Genomic DNA, 20,448 nt, shown 5'->3' with positions numbered 1-20,448 from the left:
GTTAGTAAAAGCCACTGTAAATCAGAGGGTTCAAATCAATATTTTGATTTGGCAGTTCTATTCCCAGGAGAATAATTTACCGTCAGACAAATAGAAGGATATTTTTGTACCTTGCTGGCGATATTTCAGGTTGAGTTTATGTCTAATGTTATGGTTTTTTAAAGTGCTCACTTTTCAAGTGCAGGGGCAAAATTTTGATAATATCTACACAGTCCAGGGGCAAAATCATTGAAACTGGCTACCGTGGAGTCTGGTAACTTGCATCAGTGCATAGCCATCAAATGAATGACCAATCAAAGCAGCAAAATTTCAAAACAAATGAACTATGCAGCTTCGCTCACAGCTCCACTCTACCAAGGACCCTGCCGACACACCGGACTTAACGAACACCGGACACGCGAAAGTCCGGTGTAAAATGAGAATTTTTTTTACCACCAGACAATCTCTACACCGGACTTAAGAAAGTCACATGTCCGGTGTTGGAGAAGGATATTTTTTCCACCAGACAATCAAAAAACCGGACATGACCAGTCCGGTGCATCCGGTGTTTCTTAATTTTTTGTTTCATAAATGTCCGGTGTCCAAAATTCCCTGTATGCAACACCGGACTGACACCGGACTTATTGCGTCTGGTGTAGCGAAAGGATACTTTTTGCCACCGGACAAATACACCGGACAGTCCGGTGCGTCAGCAGGATCCTCTCTACCATTTTTGTTTTGATTTAACTTTGTATTTTAATGACCAGCCAGGTCATTCATTTGAGGGCTATGCATGTTAGCCTCCACTGATGCAAGTTACCCGATCTCACGGTATATTTACCTGTTTTTCTGGCTTTTTTTTGTGGTGGGAAACAGATCTTAGGGGCAGAGTTTTATGTTGGAAATTTTCCTTGTGGGCAAAAACCATGACATGCTCTGAAAACTGGAATTGCAAAATGCGATACGCTTATATATTTAATCCTAGCCTGGGAATCCAAGCTCATAATCTTAGAAAAAACAAAAAATACCTCACCTCCCGAAGTTCTAAAATTATAGAGCTTGGTGCAGGTAGATTACAGCACCTGACCCCGAGAATGTAGGTGAAATTTGAATCAGACCTAAAAGATGTAGATTTGAATTTTAAAAGATATTAAATATTTTCAACGAAATTTTGAACTCCCAAAATCCTTTCCCAGGTGTTAGTTTCATTACTTTTGATAGATAGACCAATTTTTTTGGTCCTTGAAGTTGACTCCCATTTTCGTTATAGCCCCCAGAATGTAGGTTTGGTTTTATGGCTTTAAATCCGGGTTGGTGTAATTTAAGATGCACGATCTAACGATTTACGATGCACGATTCGCGATCCGTGCATAAAATATGTTAATTCATGCGTAATTATACTAATCATGATAAAATATTTAGGCAATTTACAAACTTTCATTCGCTGAAACTCAATTATTTTTAAAAACATAATTTATGTAAGATTATACAAATTATATTTAAAAAAAGTTTTCAGTGCGTTTTCATAGATTAAAAGAAAGTGAAAGCCACGTGCATTCACCTTCTGTACTCTCTCTTTTTCATAACTTGAATCAATATAGGGGAATTGTTTACCGAAAGAAAATTCTTTCTCATAATAGAGCATCCGTTTTTTGCTTCGTACATTACGGTTCGCAAAACATATCATTCTCCAATATATTCTTTTATTTGCTTTAAGAAAGAAATTCCTATATTCGATTATTGATTGTTAAAACTGAGAGCAAAAATGTTTCTTGTGCATTGTTTTATTACTTTCACTTTCTTTCTATTGTAAGATTATGTAAGTTAATTTTTCCATAATTTTACGGTCGTAATTATTTGTAGTTCCATTGCTTACTTATTCCTTTTTTTGGATAAATTTACTGTGGTAAACAAAAGCGAGAAAAGATTATGCCATTGTTTTAGAATTATGTTATATAATTTAAGTTTTATGATAATTATTAGGAATAATCAGCATACTTTATGCATGGATCGCGCATCGTGAATCGTAAATCGTTAGATCGTGCATCTTAAATTACACCAACCCTTTAAATCCAGTAATAGTAAAATGTTGATATTTTTTCAATTGGATTAATTCTAACAACTAATTTTAGAAATGTTTTATGCGAAAACAATATTCTAAAGAGCATTTTGTTATTCTGAAAATTGGATTTTTTCACTTTTCAACCCCCAGAATGTAGGTGAAAAGATTCGGTTGTCGAGAATGGAATTTCGGTATTCATCGGAAATTATTGATATCTAAGTGAAATTCATACTTTAGAAATATACACTGACAAAAAAATTAACAAATATATTAATTTCATCGTACTACAAATGAGGAAAAGTAAAAGGAAGGACGAAAAGAAGAGACAAGAAAGTTGTTTTTATTTTGTAGGTTGAAAATTTTGTGTTGAAATATGTGAATAATGTAACAACACCCCTGCCTCACAGCCCCGGTGGAACTTTTTCCCACATCGGGTCCAAAAATTTCTACTAAAGTCCAAATTAGAATCGAAATTATATTGCTCCAAATTTTCTGATTGGGCTGGGGCCCCAACGGGTCTGGGACACGTCGTAAAAGCTCAAAATTTCAACATTAATCATCTCTCAGGTAGTACTTTCATGTTATAAAAGTACAACAAACAAGTTTTATATAATTTGACAGACTTTTTATGTCGGGTTATAAAGGCCCCCAAATTGTAGGTCAACTAACCCCAAAAGTTAGGTCAAACATTTTCGTCAAAATATCTAACAACACAGAACAGTAAATATTGAAATGGACTATTTTCGCCATTTCCTTAGTTCATTAGGACTAAGAAAATACCCTATCATCATAACTTAATTCCAATAGATTTAGATTTAGAGAGGATTTATTTAAAGAATGTCTCAGTTCAGGTAATATTCAATCAACTTCCATTCAGATTTTCGTTGGAAAAAATTAATTCAAGTTAAAATTTTCTGTCCAGAAATAATCAGTAAGATGTAACAGTATGCTCTGAAACAAATTTTTATGAAGTTGAACTATCGTTAGGGTTACAATGCTAAAAAATGAGAAACCTACATTCTCGGGGTTTACTACATTCTCGGGGTCAGGTGCTGTAGTCTGACACAGAATGTTATAAACAGTCTGTGTGTGAACCCTTGTTGACAGACTTTCTGAACTTTGGAAACCCAGGCAAACACACATAATCAACTTACCATAAAAACTCTTTCACAAGCTCTAAAGACTTTCAAAACTACTAAAAACCACATCAAAACATCAGCCACATGTATTGTCAACCAACAGCCCAACAGCCATTTTGTTTCGAAATGAATCTATGTTTTCATTTTCATTTGTTTTCCTTTTTTCTGCAGAGTCAGCTTTTTCCATAAATTATGCGCGCGCATCGAAATTATCAAAATGCGCGCGAAAGTACTGCTAAGTAATTAGGCTGCACACATCCCCTCTGATAAGTTATGATATAGGGGATGCGAATCAGGCTCACAAAACCGAGGCACATAATCTTCGAGTTATATAACGTATTTTAACTCGAAAGAAAAAAGGCAAATTTTTCCATCGAGTTAATGATGACAGGCTCTTTTGTCGTCGATTTCCACAGATTGTGGATGGGCTATAGCTTTCTTATAGTAGTAGAGGCGAAAAATGCACTGTAAGTGTGTATTTTTCGGGAAAACCACTGCGATTTTTAGCCCGCACATACCGTCAGTCCAAAATCCGACTACACCCCATGGGCTCTTTCTTAGAGAGACTGCCTTTCGAAGATTCGGCCCATTTTTGGACTTTTTCTCACCCTTAGAGAAGAGAGAGACTATTTCAAATTTTCAAGAATTTATGACCCTTTGAAGGAGTCGGTTTTTTTTATTTCGGTAATTTTAACACTCACAGAGACTCAATTGTTTGTTAATGGTTTTTGTACTCCTTTGAGGAACTTTCGAGGGCGTCTGAAAAGAACCCTTATTATGGCTCGCACATACCCGGCACCCATTTTGCCTAAGTGGGGGTACTTAGGCTTTAACGGTTCTAGAACCACCAGAATGCAGAAAGCATAGTCGATTGATAAGGTTTTGGGGCATTTTTTGATGACGCCACTTTTTAATACAAATTCCGACAAATTCCTGTAAATCGAGGGGTAAATCACTCGAAAAATTATCGTACACCTCTACAAAAAGTCAAAAAAAAAGTCAAAAAAGTCGAAAAAAAGTCAAAAAAGTCAAAAAAAAAGTCAAACAGTCAAAAAAAAAGTCAAAAAGTCAAAGAAAAAGTCAAAAATTCTTAGAAAAAAGTCAAAAAGTCAAAAAAAAGTCTAGAAAAAGTCAAAAAGTTTCTTGAATGGGCGAATGGGTGGAGCAAAATTTATGGGTGGTTGGCGTTTTTGAACAGATTTGGGCGGAAAGTCTTAGGCGCCCGAAGGCGGTGGGCGTTTTTGTCGGGAAAAAGTCAAAATGGAAGTTTGAAAAAAGTCAAAAAAAAGTCAGAAAGTCAAAAAAAAAGTCAAAAAGTCAAATGAAAATTCAAAAAGTCAAAAAGTATCGTACACCTTTTTTCAAGTGATTTACCCCTCGCTGTAAATAAGATTTTCAAAATGTTCTCGAAAGGCAATTCTGTAGTAGTATGACAAAACTGGGGTTAATTGTAAAACTTCGTTCTTTAGAACCCTAAAATGGCTGAAAAAATTGCCAAAAATCCGCAACATTGCTTGATTACTCAGCAAAAATTCATTTGCTTCCATGGTTTTAAACGGCTGAAATTGTTATTTGAAAAGTCAATTTTGCCATCCGACATGTACCTAACTGACAGACACAACTAACCCTATTTACGTAACTCGAAACCAATATTGTAACATTTTGAGTTCGAGTTATATAACTCGAGATCATTTTGATGGCATTTTAATTTCGAGTTATATAACTCGAAATCATTTTGACGAAATTTTCATTTCGAGTTATTTAACTTGAAATCAAAATGCTGTATAAATGATTTCGAGTTATTTTCCTTGATTTAACTCGAGACTAAAATGGTCAATAAAAAAACCGAGTTAAAAAATTAACTCGAAATAAAAATGCTTCATTTTTATTTCGAGTTACGGGCCTTAACTCGAAGATTTCTTAACTCGAAGCCATATAACTCGATCATATAACTCGAAGATTATGTGCCTCCACAAAACCGTTCCGAACTTAGCAAAAAATCTGCTAACCAAAAAGAGAGTTGAATGATAGAGAACTTTGATTGACAGTTTGACGTCTTTTGTTATCTTGAGAGTTTTGGTTTACTAATTCAATTAATTTCGATAAACAAAAAGAAAGAGAGGAGAAAGAGAGATTTCTAGCCATCTGTTCTTTTTATTTGAATCTTTATTTGATTTCTATTTACGTCATCAAATAACTCAAACAATACACATCGAGTTTTTTGAAAAATACAAGTCGCCAAAATTCTGCAAAATACATAGCTATTCCTATTCGGTAATTTTCTCGGAAGCGATATCAGAGCCCTATATATCAAAACTAATTTGGGGATGCATGCAGCCTACTAAGTAATACGCCAAAAGCTGGCCAATCATGCCGAACCTGCATCATTGCAGGGAAAAATGTCCCTGCAGGCAAGTTACCTGGGGCCCCTACCTGCGCCAAGCGTTAAACAAGCAGCAGAAATATCATAAACTAGACTGTGAACAAAGTTTAACGCTTGGATTCCCAGGCTAATTCGATCGCTGAAGAGATGAGCAAATTTAATTATTTTTAGTTTTTCAAGAGAAGCAAATTTAATCTTTTTTCTACAAGATTACACTTTTATATAATGCCAATTATGCATGTAAAGTTATACCTCAAGGGGATTAAGGCGGGGTCAAAATGCTTGCAACGTTACAAATTATTTTCAGAAGCTCATTTTGGGCTCAAACGAAGCGTATGACGAAGTAGAATAGGATTCAGTCTAGGCAGATGTTTTTTCATTTTGAAATTTTGCGTAATTCGCAAAAATCCTCAATTTTGCGCTATTTTGATGACGTCATGAAAATTGAAATCCCAATAACTTTTGATAGAATTATCAAAATAATTTCAAATTTTGACCAAAGATGCATATTATTAATGTTTTTAGGATTAGAAAAAAAATTTAATAAAATTTGATGACGTCATCACTTTTCAGCCAAAAAACTAAAATCCTTAAAAAATGCTGACGTCATCAAGATTTTGAAAATTTTTTGAAATCTTTTGAAAATTTGCATTGAAATGCATCTTTGGTGAAAGTTTGAAATTATTTTGATGATTCTATCAAAAGTTATTGGAATTTCAATTTTTATGACGTCATCAAAATAGCGCAAAATTGAGGATTATTGCGAATTACGCAAAATTTCAAAATGAAAAAACATCTGCCTAGACTGAATCTTATTCTAATTAGTTATACGCTTCGTTTGAGCCCAAAACGAGCTTCTGAAAATGATTTGTAACGTTGCAAGGATTTTGACCTCCACGAACCCGCCTTAATCCCGTGGAGACATTACTAATACTTCCTTTTTGCATAAGTTTTGCATATTTTCAATACAATCTCACCAACAGCGATTCGGCCACAATTTTTACATACAATTCAAAATGGCGAATGGAAAGGCAAAAAGGTCTACAGTATGACAGCTTTCTGTCGTGTTTCGTTGATGGCGCAAGCGGTTAGGCATTGAGTTTGTGTAAACCAAGCTTGCTTGCATTTGGTGGTTTGAGCCGGGGTCGGAGACCTATATATATTAATTTCACCGGTACAGGCAAATTTCAGAAAAATACTTAGAAAACAGTTAGAAACACTTGAGAAGCGCAGAAAATCAGGGTAGAAAATAGGAAAGTAGAAAATAAGGGGGAAAATAAGAGAGGATGCATCCTGGTGGATGATATTGTTTGCCAACCAGTACCACCCCAGAGGCTCCCAGAGGAAGACGGGTCTCCCAGCGCCAGCTAACTCAAGGAAATCGAAGAACAGAATAGAAGAAGAAAGTATACTGCAGATTTTCTCACTACAAACTAGCTAGGTGTAAAGGCCTTGGTTGACCATAAATACTTACCGAGGAACTAAGTGAACAAAGCAGAAAAAGCAAAACTTAAATCGAAATTAAAGCAAAGCAATGGTGATGACGGACAGACATGGTCGTGGCTTCAATTCCTAGCCAATCTGGTACGTAACCGCACCCAAACCACACCCATACCCAACCCTACTAGGTCTTCTGCAGGTCCTGACACTATTCCCGCATACCGGATCTGAAAAATAGATATATGTCTTTGAGTATACCACGCAGATTTTGACTTATTTACCGCCGCCGCCGCCGGTATTGTGCTATTTCCGCTATAGATTTCTAGTCATAGATAACCTGCCGCCGCCGGGTAATATACGATCACCGGCGGAAACCCGGAGACTACCGCAATATGATTCTATTCTCAAAGAAAGTTCTAAATTCAAAACCCGCCGCCGCCGCCGGGTAATATACGATCACCGGCGGAAACCCGCAGACTACCGCAATAGGATTCTATTCTCAAAGAAAGTTCTAAATTCAAAACCCGCCGCCGCCGCCGGTAATATACGATCACCGGCGGAAACCCACAGACTACCGCAATAGGATTCTATTCTCAAAGAAAGTTCTAAATTCAAAACCCGCCGCCGCCGCCGGTAATAGACGATCACCGGCGGAAACCCGCAGACTACCGCAATAGGATTCTATTCTCAAAGAAATTTCTAAATTCAAAACCCGCCGCCGCCGGTAATATACGATCACCGGCGGAAACCCGCAGACTACCGCAATAGGATTCTATTCTCAAAGAAAGTACTAAATTCAAAACCCGCCGCCGCCGGTAATATACGATCACCGGCGGAAACCCGCAGACTACCGCAATAGGATTCTATTCTCAAAGAAAGTTCTAGATTCAAAACCCGCCGCCGCCGCCGGTAATAGACGATCACCGGCGGAAACCCGCAGACTACCGCAATAGTAATAGACAAACACCTACAACAATATGATCATAGGCTCAAGCAAAGAGTTTAGACACAACCACAATAGGATTCTAGCCTCAATGAAAGAGATTTACGAAATCAAAAATCAAAATCCATCTTATTGTTAATCGAAAATAGATATTGTTTGGCAGCGCATAGACTTAAACTTGAGTTTGAAAAATGAAATAATTGCTTATATCATCCCTATCTCGATAAATTCCAAAAGGTCATTGACATGAACACCGAAGTGGCGGAACAATCGTTTTCTAAATTGAATCGATTCAAATATTCTACTCGAAAAATGAGTTACTGCAAGAGACTATTATTTTTTAAATTTATTGATCATAGTCATAACAAAAGGCTGACAAAGTAGTGGAATTACACACCTGTCTCACCTCTGTGAACTTGAGAATCATCACGGCGATCTTGCGACCCCGCGATTTGGCTTACGCTGCGGAACTATGAACTAGTCATAGCTTTCACTAAATGCCCCCACTGAAAGGTCATGTCATGCACTCATAAAGCTTTTAATGCTTTAAAGATTGAAACATAAAAAATAATCGGGAATAATTAATTGATTTGATTATTGATTTATTGATTGATTCTCTATTGCTACTTTGCCTAATAAAAAATAGTCAAGAGGATACTGCGGATAAAATTTCTCAAAAAGTTCTGCGCCATCTTAAATAGGGCGAAATAGACACCAATCCTAGCTAAGGCCCGGACTCCACTCGCCTACGCTGTGATTGCACTTCTCAAGCAAAATCTTTTATGTTGTTGGTCAAAAAAAAATAAAGGAATGCCATTGTGGTCCATTCAGACGTACAGTCGAGAAAAGTTGAAATGCGCCTAATTTCTTTTAAAGTGCATAGTACTTTTTCATGATGCAATCTTTTCTCCAAGCTGAAAGGATTGAATCCATTAAGATGATCGCAGCGCAGACAATGAAGAGACGTGCCTTCAGAAAGCTAGACTTTTTGATTTTATAGCTATATACTTTCACTTTATGGTGTTTCTGTATGACTGTCTGTGTGCCTAGTCTAACCACCGTTAAATGCCTTCGGGAAGGTCCCTCCTAACTTGGAAAGCCAGAATTGGAGCTATTTCACCAAACTACTGGAGCGCAAGTTATTACCGTGAGATTGGGTAACTTGCATCAGTGGAGGCTAATATGCATAGCCCTCAAATGAAAGACCTGACTGGTCATTAAAATACAAAGTTAAATCAAAACAAAAATGGTATAGAGTAGAGCTGCGAGATTTGTATTTTAATGACCAGCCAGGTCTTTCATTTGAGGGCTATGCATGTTAGCCTCCACTGATGCAAGTTACCCAATCTCACGGTACGTAGGCTATCACAACTGCAAAAGTTGAATGTGCGCCTATACAAACTTTTTTCAGGTTTTCCAAATAGATTTACCACACTGAACAAACAGTGAAAACACTCTAAGTGAGGTAAATCTATTTTGAAGACCAAAAAAAAAGTTTGTTTACATTGATTCACATTCAATTTTGGATTCATATGCATACATTCTACTTTTTTGTACTTTGCCGGTATCTTATTTTACCAAGTTAAGAAAGACATTCCTGAGTTACAACCATATAATGGTCTTTAAAGCTCAAGAAGATCTATAAACAATAAAGGTAGTTATTAATAAAATAACAGACAAAGATAAATTACAGTTTGAACAAAAATGTATACAAATGTACATTTGAAAACTTGAGCAAACTTCTTTAAAGATTCCAGAAAAAGAATTGAAATCATTGCTGAAATGAACTTCTGACTAAATTACAGTATTTATTCAGTTTTAAAGACAAGAAACAAAATTAGCCATATACAAAACACTTTTTCCAGTCAAAGACGAAAGAATCAGCTCATCATCATAACCAGTCTGCCATTTTGTTTGTTTTGATTTGCAAAAGTAATATTGTAATTCGTGTTATGGTGTAATTATATACTTTTTCTATAATTTGCATTTATAACACTCGCTTCAGCTTTTCAATACTAAATCAAAACTAATGAAATGTAATATATAATAATGGTAATAGCCTATAACGTAATATGAAAATGTGTATAACATTTACCGCTGTATAATTTACCGCCTTATTTTTGCGGAACACTTAATTGGCCGGAAATCAAATTACAAACAAACAAACGCAAAGATTCGAGATTCCAGTCCAATATCTATGCGTGAAGCTATGAGTGCCTCCTCGTCGCTGCGCTCCTGCGGGGGCAAAAACCGGTTACTCCAGCAACAATAGGTCTGGACCTGATAAACATTGATATTCTACCAATAGGAAAGCGAATTCAAAAATTCAAAATGGTAGGGATTGTAGTGAGGAGCTAGAATTTCAAAATAAAGCCAATTGAGCTTGGAATGAGCATGTTTTGAAGTCAAAATGTCTTTGTAAAGTTAGTGTATACGTTCAGGGGGAATGTGTATACTTTCAGGGGGAATATTTTTGACAAGCTTTTTACGGTTATGGTAGGATTTTAAGCCTAATATTACATGTTTATCAATTGCACCTATCTATCTACTTGTTAAATATAACAGGTTTATTGATGTTAGGCACTATTTTTCATAGGTATTATGAAATTGTTAAACATATATACAAATCACTGAAATTCGTTCTGTATTTTGGATTCTTGAATTCAAAATGGCGGATTTTTTCTGAGTTCAAAAATGGCACTGTATGTAGTGTGAGAACATTTGTGTAGAGGAAGCTCACAGCACAGGCAGGTCAGGTCAGGTGCTATGCTGGGCATCTTTAAAAAAATTACCACCATAACACTGATCATTTCTAGAAAATCTCCATTAATAGATAAGAAAAACATGAATAAGAAAAACAGTAACATTTGGCATGGAATCGTCAACATAGGCTGCTTAGAATGGTTTGACAGAAACGAAGGCATTTTTTCTCCTGGTTGGTTCACAGAATCGGGTGTTGTTTACTCAAATGGATATGTTGCCAAAAGAAAAATTGAAACTGATAATGATGAATTTGATGTTACGCTAAGTATAGTGAAAGGTGTTGATTGTTTGCCATCATTTCGTGCGGAAATTAGACGTCTCAATGGAAACGAAAATCAACTTGAAAAAGCTTGGACATGCAAGCGAAAAAGTGCAAAAAACCCAACAAGTCTTGCCAAAGATGTCTATGTTGAAACTGGTCTAAGAATTAAAGGGACAATTGTCGGTAATCGTTTTTTTGGAATATACACTAAAGATTATGATTCCATGATAGAAAAACTCAAATCTACTACACAGCAGAAGCAATACGTAGAGGATGAAAGTAACTTTGATGACAAGAATATCGAGACTCCTAGTGAATTTGAACCTGAATCTGTAGCAACTGAAAGCATTTTTCAAACGTTGACTATTGGAAAAGGAAAAAACAATTGGGGTAAAGTTTTATCCTTTGGAAAAGTTTTGGATAATTCATTATATACATATCAAGTAAGAGGTTCAAAAACAAAAATATATCTTCGACCTGGATATGAAGCCTTACGATCAATTTATATCCCACAATTAGAAAGTTTATGCAACATTCACTTAAAGATAACTGAAACTAATAACGGACCCTTATTTCACGGTGTCACAAACCCTCATCAATATGACTTTGAATATCACTCACATTCAATCAAAGAGGTAAAGGATAAAGTCTTTGATACATTCAAACTACCTAAAAAGAATAAATGTTCTGGCTATGAATTTTTTGGTTTAACAAAGTCTGAAGTTTTGAAAGAAATCACAAAAAAACCCAGCTCCAAGAGTGTCGAAACTATGGATTGTGACTGGAAATCTTCTTCCAATGAAACCCTCTCCAAAGTAAACAATATTTTAAAAAGAAATGCAGGGCCAACTAGCAATCTTTGCCATAAAGCGGCCAGAAAACGAAACGAAACGATTCTTGAAATGGTCAATCAAACATCATTTGGAGATGTCAAAAGTAAGAATAATTTTAACACTTTAGTAGAATTAGTAGAATTGATTTTCACAAAACGCTTGCAAAAAGGAATCTTTACGCTAAAACATACATTATTTTATGTTTTAAAACATACGTTCTTGTGCGTTTTAAACACAATAACTTTTTAAGGCCAGGCTTTTACATCAGTAAGGTCACAGCAAATTTAACAATCAAAAAGATTAGATTTAAAGTAGTGTCTAGGTTGTTATTTTATTTTCCCAACTTACCTTAAGTGGATTAATTTTCATGTGGATTAATTTTTGTGTATAGTAATTTTCGCAATATGAGAATTTAAAGATTTTGCGTGGATTAAATTTTGCGAATTAGGCCTTCTTTCTTTAATTTTGCGACTATATAAATTTCAAAAATCAAACAATTTTAGAAAAGAGGTGTGTGACAAACCTTAAACTTCTTTATAAAGCACAAAAATTTTTTGCGATTGTAAATTTTCCAAAAATTTTGCGTGTACAGTATTCAAAATTTTCGTGTGGATTAAATTTGGCGAAAAATGGCCAAAATTGGCAAAAAATGCGAAAATTAATTCACTTAAGGTAGAAAGCACCTTAATATTAAGCTGTTTGATTTTTATTTTATTTTAAGGCTTTGTGCAGTACCTTTTGGAGGAAGTGCCAAATATTGTTGACGGTGCAATTGACGATAGTGAGGACTATCTTGTCCATTTGGTATCTGAGCTCAGTTTGAAAACTTTACCAGCTGAGTTGGATTGTCATGATGCTGCTGCTTTGATGATGGGTAATTGCGATCTTTCGCAGAGATCATACAAGGCATTGAAAAAAGCACTTTCGCTGAAGAACGTCACTATTCCTACATATGATAAACTTCGTGAATATTGTAAGACTTTAAATGTTGGTGAAATCAAAATGCTACATCAAGAGGGTTCTAATGAAAAATTATGTGATCCAAAATGTATGGGGTATGGTTGCTCAGTAACAGATACAATTAAATTGATATTTAACAGTGAGCTTTGGTCAAAAATGAACTTTTTAACATTTGAGCAACAGAGTCGGTTAAAATCTTATTTAAGTGATAAAAACAAAGAATTGTATGGATGTTTTGATCCAAATAAGAAAACAATCCTCCTCAGAGATACAGGTGACAACTTTAGAGCAGCTATGCGATATCCAACTGAACAGACGTCATTCTCTCTTATGAATATTTCTGAACTGGTGAATTGCCCCTATGGACAGTTTATAACGACACTATGGAGAGGGAAAGAGAGCAGAGAGAAATTGGAAATTCACGTTATGGAACATTATAAAGAATTAAATGAAATGGTTAAAAATGGTTTAACTGTTGAGCTTGGAAATGAGATGGTCTCGTTTAATATAATTGTATTCCTTGTGGCTGACCTTAGCTTCACAAAGGAAATTTTAGGGCGTTGTTCAAGTACGCACACTTATGGATGTAATCACTGTAAACTTCCAATTCAGAAATGGTCCGAAAAGAGATTGAATACTGGTACCCCTCAATCGATTAATGACATGACAAAACTTAGAAACGAAGCATTGCAGACTCTTGGAAAATCCCCTGACAAGAATTCACAAGCGTACAAAAAATTTACCCAAAAGTCTTTTGGCCAATGGGTGAGTGTTTAAAATTTTTGGATATAGTTAATGTTATTTCATATTTCCGATTTTTGGCATAGGCTGAGAAACTTTTGCCACCAAAATCTATGCTATCTTGAGGTGTATTAGTAAAACCTTGTTTGCCTTTTGTCATGAAAAACTAGAATTAATTGTTCGAGAAAAGGTTGTTGGAATCAAAATCACAAAAACATTATTTTGATAAATCTGCTCTATCAACATAGGCTAAACGCCAGCCTTATCTCAATTTGATAAATAATAATAATATCTTATTAAAGTAAATATTTTGATTTTCAGGGTCCTGTTTTGCTGGATGGTTTGATTATTGAATTTGTTGCACCTTGCTCCTTGCACCTCATTCTTGCTGTCCATCGCTACCTGTGGAAATTTCTTCATGACATAATAGTGAAACGTAAACAAGAAAATCTTGTCTCAACTGCCATGCGAAAAATCGGTTGTTATTATTTAGCTTATCAGTTGGATTCTTACTTAAAGAGGTTAGTATTATAACATTATTTTATTCATTGCTATACAGGAAGGAGGCCTAGATCATTCAAATGTAAAATTTATGATTAAGAAAATGATTTTTCTCTTTTTCTCTGTTTTTTTGTCTTTTTTATGTAACAAAAGTAATGAAACAGAACGCTTTTTAAAAGCTCCTTTTTAAATCATTTTTCCACTCTAATCAAAACAAAAGAGGATCAAAAGATCTTTAAGTGCTTTGGTAATTGACAGACTGTTTTAATCGAAGGTTATAAAAATTACTATCCAAACTAAAATGAAAGTATTATACAAGAAATAACTTTTTTATTTTTTGCAGCAAGAAGAGATTTTATGATGGTTCGGAGACCCTTAAGATGATAGGCAGTGATTGTAAACGATTGGAAGAGAACATTGATTCATTCTTGAATGTATTTGTTGATGACAATGGATGGGAGTCGCAAAAGAATATCAAATTGAAACAAATTCTAAACTTATACTACAGTTTCAGAGACTTAGCAAGGTATGAATTGTTTATGACTCCGGAAGGTTACCAATGTTTTTCAATATGTGTAAATAAGCCTGCAATCTCATATGCTGTGACTTATTTATAACAGACACAGGGTACTGACCCATAGCTGGGTGGTGGTGGTGTCTATTTTTGTATTTCAAAAAAGTTAGTACCCTGGTACTACTTTAGGGGTCGGGGTATGTACTTTTCACTAGTATTATATACTTGATTTATTTTAATTTCAGGGATATTCGTTGCACTCATGTTGACCAACCTCGAATTGATTCATTTGGCAAAAGAGCTGAAAATTTCTTCCAGAAATTTTTGATCCATTCCAATACCGACGTATTGCATGGTATGCCATACCTACACTATTTGCGCAACCATCTTAGTACTTTGATGAAATTGTTTGCTGACTTATTTGGTTTTGGCTACGGTGTGTTTTCTACCTGTGCTGGTGAGCATCTTAATAAACGCATCAAATGTTGTGAATTGCATGACACTAACTTGGACGAGAAGAGATTTTACACCATCATTCATTTAATGCGTGTGAAGCAACTTCAATTCACAAAAAGTATTTTACCTTCTAGAAAAAACATTGTATGTTCAGCTTGTGGTGAAACTGGACATAACAAGAAAAATAAAAGCTGTCCAATGCATGAAAGCCACCCTAATTTGGAATTCCAACTTAGTGACAATGAAGGAGATTGATTCATTTCTATTCATTTATCATTCATAACGTTGTTTATTATATTTTTTTTATAAGAACCATTAAATTTTGGTTCAGACTACAGACTGTTCTCAATTTTTTTTAGTTCTTTTGTTCTTACCATGTTCTTGATACACTGAGTTTCTTTGTTTACTTCAGATCATTAAAATGGGTTCGAAATCTCTGTTTTGGTAACTTCTGAAATCTGAGGCTTAGATTGATTTTAATTTGTTCTTTGGTTTTGGCCAAGAACCAGTCTTGTGTTCTTAAAAAGCTGTTCTTCTAGAAAACACATACATGAAGCTCTTATCAATTTACTTATTTTACCCTCACCACTTTTATTTAAGTGTAATTAATTCTTTTAATTGTATTTGTAGGAGCTTTTGTTTTTGACAAAGAAAAAGTTAACAAAAGGTTATTAACAATAGACACCCAGACCAAGTTTTTTTGACCTACCCCGGTGGAGGTTCTATAAATTAACCCATGTTCGTCCGTTCGTTACCAGCTTTTCTCGAGAGTGGCTCATTAGTTTTTCCTGATTTCTGGCACGAAGATGCGTATATTAGCAATGCTCCAAACATGCCCGAGTCTGATTTCGGAGAAGAATTTTTTTTCCGGCTGAAAATGCCGGAAATCGCCGTTTGTGCAGATTTTCATTGGAATTTTTTCATATACTTCCTTGCTTTTTTCGTAAAAAAACATTAAAAACGATGCCCACTATCAAGCATGTTTAAACCGTCAAACAGTAAAATCAGATTTTTGAAGCCGAACTTTTCTAAAAATCGCCGGAACAACAGGTTTTTTTGAGTTTCTCGAGCTGTACTCTATATTTAATATTCGTTTTTCTCTAAATGTGGCCGATTCAGATTTTTGAGAATTTCTTTTCCGGCCGAAAATGCTGGAAATTACCGTTTTTGTAGATTTTGATTAGACTTTTTCCTAACATTTCTTTGTTTTTCCACTCAAAAACATTATTGATATAACAATTCCCACCATTAAGCATGATTCAATTCATGATATTCATGATGTAATCTTTTATACGGAAGCACACAAAATAATCCGGAACTAGTGGCAAAATTTGCCACTAGTCTTTTGTTATTTTGCCTCTAGTTCCGGGTTATCTTGCTAGCGTCCGTATAAAAGATTACGTCATGAATATTATGAATTGTCAATAGAAATAATTTTTGAAGCCGGAACTTTCTAAAGTTCGCCGAACCAACCGAGAATCGCCGGATTAACGGTTTCTCTTGATTTTCTCGAGCGTACAGTTTATTTTTCCCTTACTCACCCCCCCCCCTTCATCAATGACGAAACAAACGAAAGTTTTTATTTTCAGGGTCAGTCTTATTCATGATATTCATGACGTAATATTTTATACGGAAGCACCCGAGATAACCCGGAACTAGTGGCAAAATAACAAAAAACTAATTAAACCCCCCCCCCCCCCACTTTATAGACACCCCTCTTTTTTAAATTCATGAAAATCACCCCTACAATTTTAAGCCCAATAGAGTACTTAATTTTCAGTGACACGTAAATAAATCCTGTTATGATTTAAGACTTCCATTTTTAAGCATTTAAATTTGTAATATCAGGCAACTCTATTGTGACATGAAGCCGCAACATAATTACGAGATATCACAAAAATACTATGAAAAAAGATGGAAAAATGGGGAAGATGGAAAAAAATAGAATAAGGATATTCAATGTTTCAGCCATGGATTAAATTTTAAATGTTTCTAAATCTATTATGCTTTTTCCAGAAGATTTATCCTCATTAATCCTCAAAAAATATAAGAAAGCCAAAGTTAAATAAAATATACTCTAAACTAAAAAAAATGAAATGAGAGTTTGAAATGTTCAAAGCAAAGAAATAAATTTATGCATGTCTATTTTCCCCCAGAAAATTATAGCCAAAAAAAACAAAAAAGCTTCAAAATTCCAAAAGCAAAGGTATATACCATCGTTTTTTATAAGTTTACCATTTCCACGCTAAGATTCTTGTCACTTTTCCGGAAACTTTTCACTGTTTTTCCTGGGATAACCAGCATAAGGTTGGAAAAGGTTTGCTTCTAACGGTACGTAAAATCTTGTGTTTCCTCGTGAAACTGCCTAACTTTCCGAAGCATATTTTTCAACTACCCAAAATGCTCGTCTTTTTCCCCTAGAAAAGCGGCAATTGAATCTTAGTGCAGAAACCTAAAAACAATGGCATGTTTTGAAAATTTCCTTCAAAGTCTTAAAATTTCAAATCAAACTCTCTGCAGTAAGTCCAATATCTAATAAATCTAATAAAATATCTAACTTATATATACTATATATTATCATAAAAATATCAAGAAATCTGCGGTAACACAATAAATCTTGTAAACTCTATATAAATGGAAAATAAAAAAGGTGCTCTTCTCAAACATGAAAATCTTTTTGTCAGAATAAAAACAATAGAAACAATTAAAATTCGATAAAAATTGCAAACAATAGTTAGGATAAGAACACTACGTGGAATCGTCTCATATTGGATATTTGCAATAATAAGCAATTTTTTGTTTCATTTCTAAGACGTCCGATTTCCTACTTTTTACTATAACATAATATAAGTTTTCAATAAACAAAATGACAGGAAATGAAGGCTGGCAGAATAAAGATATACGCTCAGCCTAAAATAAAGGAAAAAATCAAAAAGTGAAGAGTATTATATACATTTTTTTTAAAGCTGACCTAAAGTAAAACTATTTACATTTAAAATTATATACATTTAAAAAACCAAATTTAAGATGTTGGGGTTGTCAATGTCAGCAAAGCGTCAAAATTTATACTGCAACATCATGGCAGATAAACCCTAGCACATTAAAAACAGCATTCTGAACTTTAATGTTCAATGTACCAAAATTATCATTTGCATCAATTTCATTCAACTGAAATTGTACCGGATTATAATATTCAACTTGATTTAACGGCACAGATATCATAGCTCCTCTCAAAATGGGCTTGACGATAATTGCGAATTTAGCATTCTTTGCATCTTTGGTCAGGTCGTTCATAAATCTGACCATTGTATGTGTATCTCGCATAATTGGATCTGGTCCAATTGCTTTCACTTCATAAAATTGGTTTCTTATTCGTAAGAAATTGCCTTCTTCTATTTCTATTTCTTTATTAGCATGAACTTTTTACAAGTTATTTTCGCTAATGGAACAAAAAATAAATAAATGAAAAAATATTAAGTAATTTACAGATTATAAAACAACTATAGTGTACAATTCAATAAAAAAAAAAATAAAAAAAATAACAATATTAAATTGAATAAAAAGTAGTAAATGAATAATAAATAAAATAAATAAAATATGCTTTATTCAATAATTAAAAAGTCTAAAATCAAAAGACTAAGATCAAAAAGAGCTAGATTTAGGCAGATTCGAGAAGTCTAGTAGTATATTGAAGCTGAATGTGATTTCTCGGGATTTAACTAAAGATATGAATTGTTATAGGCATACTATAAATAAGTATAGATTATATGAAAAAATATGAAAAAGGTATAAAATAAAATATATATTTATAAAAAATATACAACTTGGTATTAGTAAAAACTTCGTTCTAAAAATCAGAGGATTAAGATTTATGACTAAAGAATAATAAGGATTAGAATAGAGACGCACAGAACGATGCATTGCGAGAAAAACTAAAAGTATTTCAAACAAGAAAGAAAAAGACCTAAATTTGGCTATAAAGTAACTCTTAAAATTCGTTAAAATTTAGGGATAATAATTTCTCTTCAAATTTATCACATTCTACAATATTTACAATATCATCAGGTAGACGGTTCCATAAGCAAATTGAACTTGGAAAGAATGATGAGCTATATACTTGTATTCTGCCGTGTGGTTGGATGAATCGTAAGGTAGAGCAGCGTTGACGTTTTGGGATATTTTCTGGATCTATTTCTTTCGTCCTGTGATAAATGGAATGCAACATCTTTAGTTTGGCAATTGACCTACGATCCTCAAGTGACTTTAATTTAGATTTGATTCTTAGTAATGTGGGGCTGACATCATAATCCCAGGAGTTATAAATCCATCGCAGCGATTTTCGTTGAACCATTTCGATTTTATCTCGTAGAGCATTATTATTGGAAGGTCCCAAACTGTGCTTGCATATTCTAAGATTGGGCGAATAAAGATTTTGTAACACTTTAAGCGAGTTTCGGAGTTGCTTTTAACAAGGTTTCTTTGCAGGAAGAATCGAACAGCGTTGGCTTTTGCACATACATTATTAATGTGAGAGTTCCAAGTAAGACGTTTAGTTAGAGTGACTCCTAGGTATTTAGCCTTCTCTACCAGTTCAAGGTTGATATTGTGTATGTTGTAGGATTCTACAACAGTGAGTCTTTTGTTAGTGACGGTTAGGATCTTACATTTGTCTGGGTGGAATTCCATCTGCCAATCGTTTTCCCATTTTGTTAGATTGGATAGGTCTTTTTGTAGCTCCTCTGCATCAGCACTGGTTGATATTGGGCGATACAGATAAGAATCATCTGCAAAAAGTGCAAGTTTAGAGCTTGTTACATGGGGCATATCGTTGATGTATACTAAGAAAAGCAGTGGGCCCAGAACAGTACCTTGTGGAACACCTGATGTCACAGCTTTACAGCTAGATGTAGCTCCTCTGACGACGACGGTTTGGGTGCGATTAGAAAGGAAGTCTGATATCCAGTCATGAATGTTTCCACAGACACCGTAGTGTCTTAGCTTTATCATGAGTTTTCTATGAACCACCTTATCAAAAGCCTTACTAAAGTCAAGCAATACACTATCAACTTGTTCTTTATCATTCATACTTTTAGCAAGTTTATGTACAGTTTGCAGAAGTTGTGTCTCACAGGATCTGCGCTTTCTAAAGCCATGCTGTGATTCAATGAGAACTTTCTCACTTTCCAAGTGGTTTATTACATGGCTGTGAACTATGTGCTCCAAAACCTTACAAGTAGTTGAAGTGAGGCTGATTGGACGGTAGTTTTCTGCCTTAGCTCTGTTTTTGTTACCCCCTTTGTAGAGAGGAGAAATGGTTGCTTTCCTCCATTCATCAGGGATTTTGCCTTGTTTCATCGAGGCTGAAAAGATTAAGATGAGAGCGTCGGCTACTTCATTGGCACATTCTTTTAAGATTCTTGCCGAAACACCGTCAGGACCACTGGCTTTGGATGGGTTGAGATCGTTGAGAAG

At 34.7% G+C, this 20,448-nt stretch overlaps 1 protein-coding gene across 1 annotated transcript; it reads left to right on the top strand.

The window, feature by feature from the left end:
• Positions 1–10,701: 10,701 nt before the first annotated feature.
• LOC136820797 (uncharacterized) lies at positions 10,702–15,594 on the top strand. The gene is made up of 5 exons (XM_067077027.1): positions 10,702–11,907; positions 12,526–13,529; positions 13,827–14,026; positions 14,350–14,532; positions 14,766–15,594. The coding sequence occupies exons 1-5, from the start codon at positions 10,713–10,715 to the stop codon at positions 15,229–15,231; spliced, it is 3,048 nt and encodes a 1,015-aa protein (XP_066933128.1). The 5' UTR covers positions 10,702–10,712; the 3' UTR covers positions 15,232–15,594.
• The last annotated feature ends 4,854 nt before the right edge of the window (positions 15,595–20,448 follow it).

The sequence above is a fragment of the Clytia hemisphaerica genome, unplaced genomic scaffold (assembly GCF_902728285.1).
Source record: "Clytia hemisphaerica strain Z4C2 unplaced genomic scaffold, Clytia hemisphaerica genome assembly, whole genome shotgun sequence".
NCBI lineage: Eukaryota > Metazoa > Cnidaria > Hydrozoa > Leptothecata > Clytiidae > Clytia > Clytia hemisphaerica.
This window is presented reverse-complemented; position numbering and strand designations above follow the sequence as displayed.

Excerpts from the sequence above, each read along its gene's own strand:
- LOC136820797 (XM_067077027.1), top strand. The coding sequence starts at position 10,713 with ATGCTGGGCATCTTTAAAAAAATTACCACCATAACACTGATCATTTCT. Across the intron at positions 13,530-13,826 it reads AAAAGTCTTTTGGCCAATGG|GGTCCTGTTTTGCTGGATGG; the intron begins GTGAGTGTTTAA and ends TTTGATTTTCAG. Across the intron at positions 14,027-14,349 it reads TTGGATTCTTACTTAAAGAG|CAAGAAGAGATTTTATGATG; the intron begins GTTAGTATTATA and ends TATTTTTTGCAG.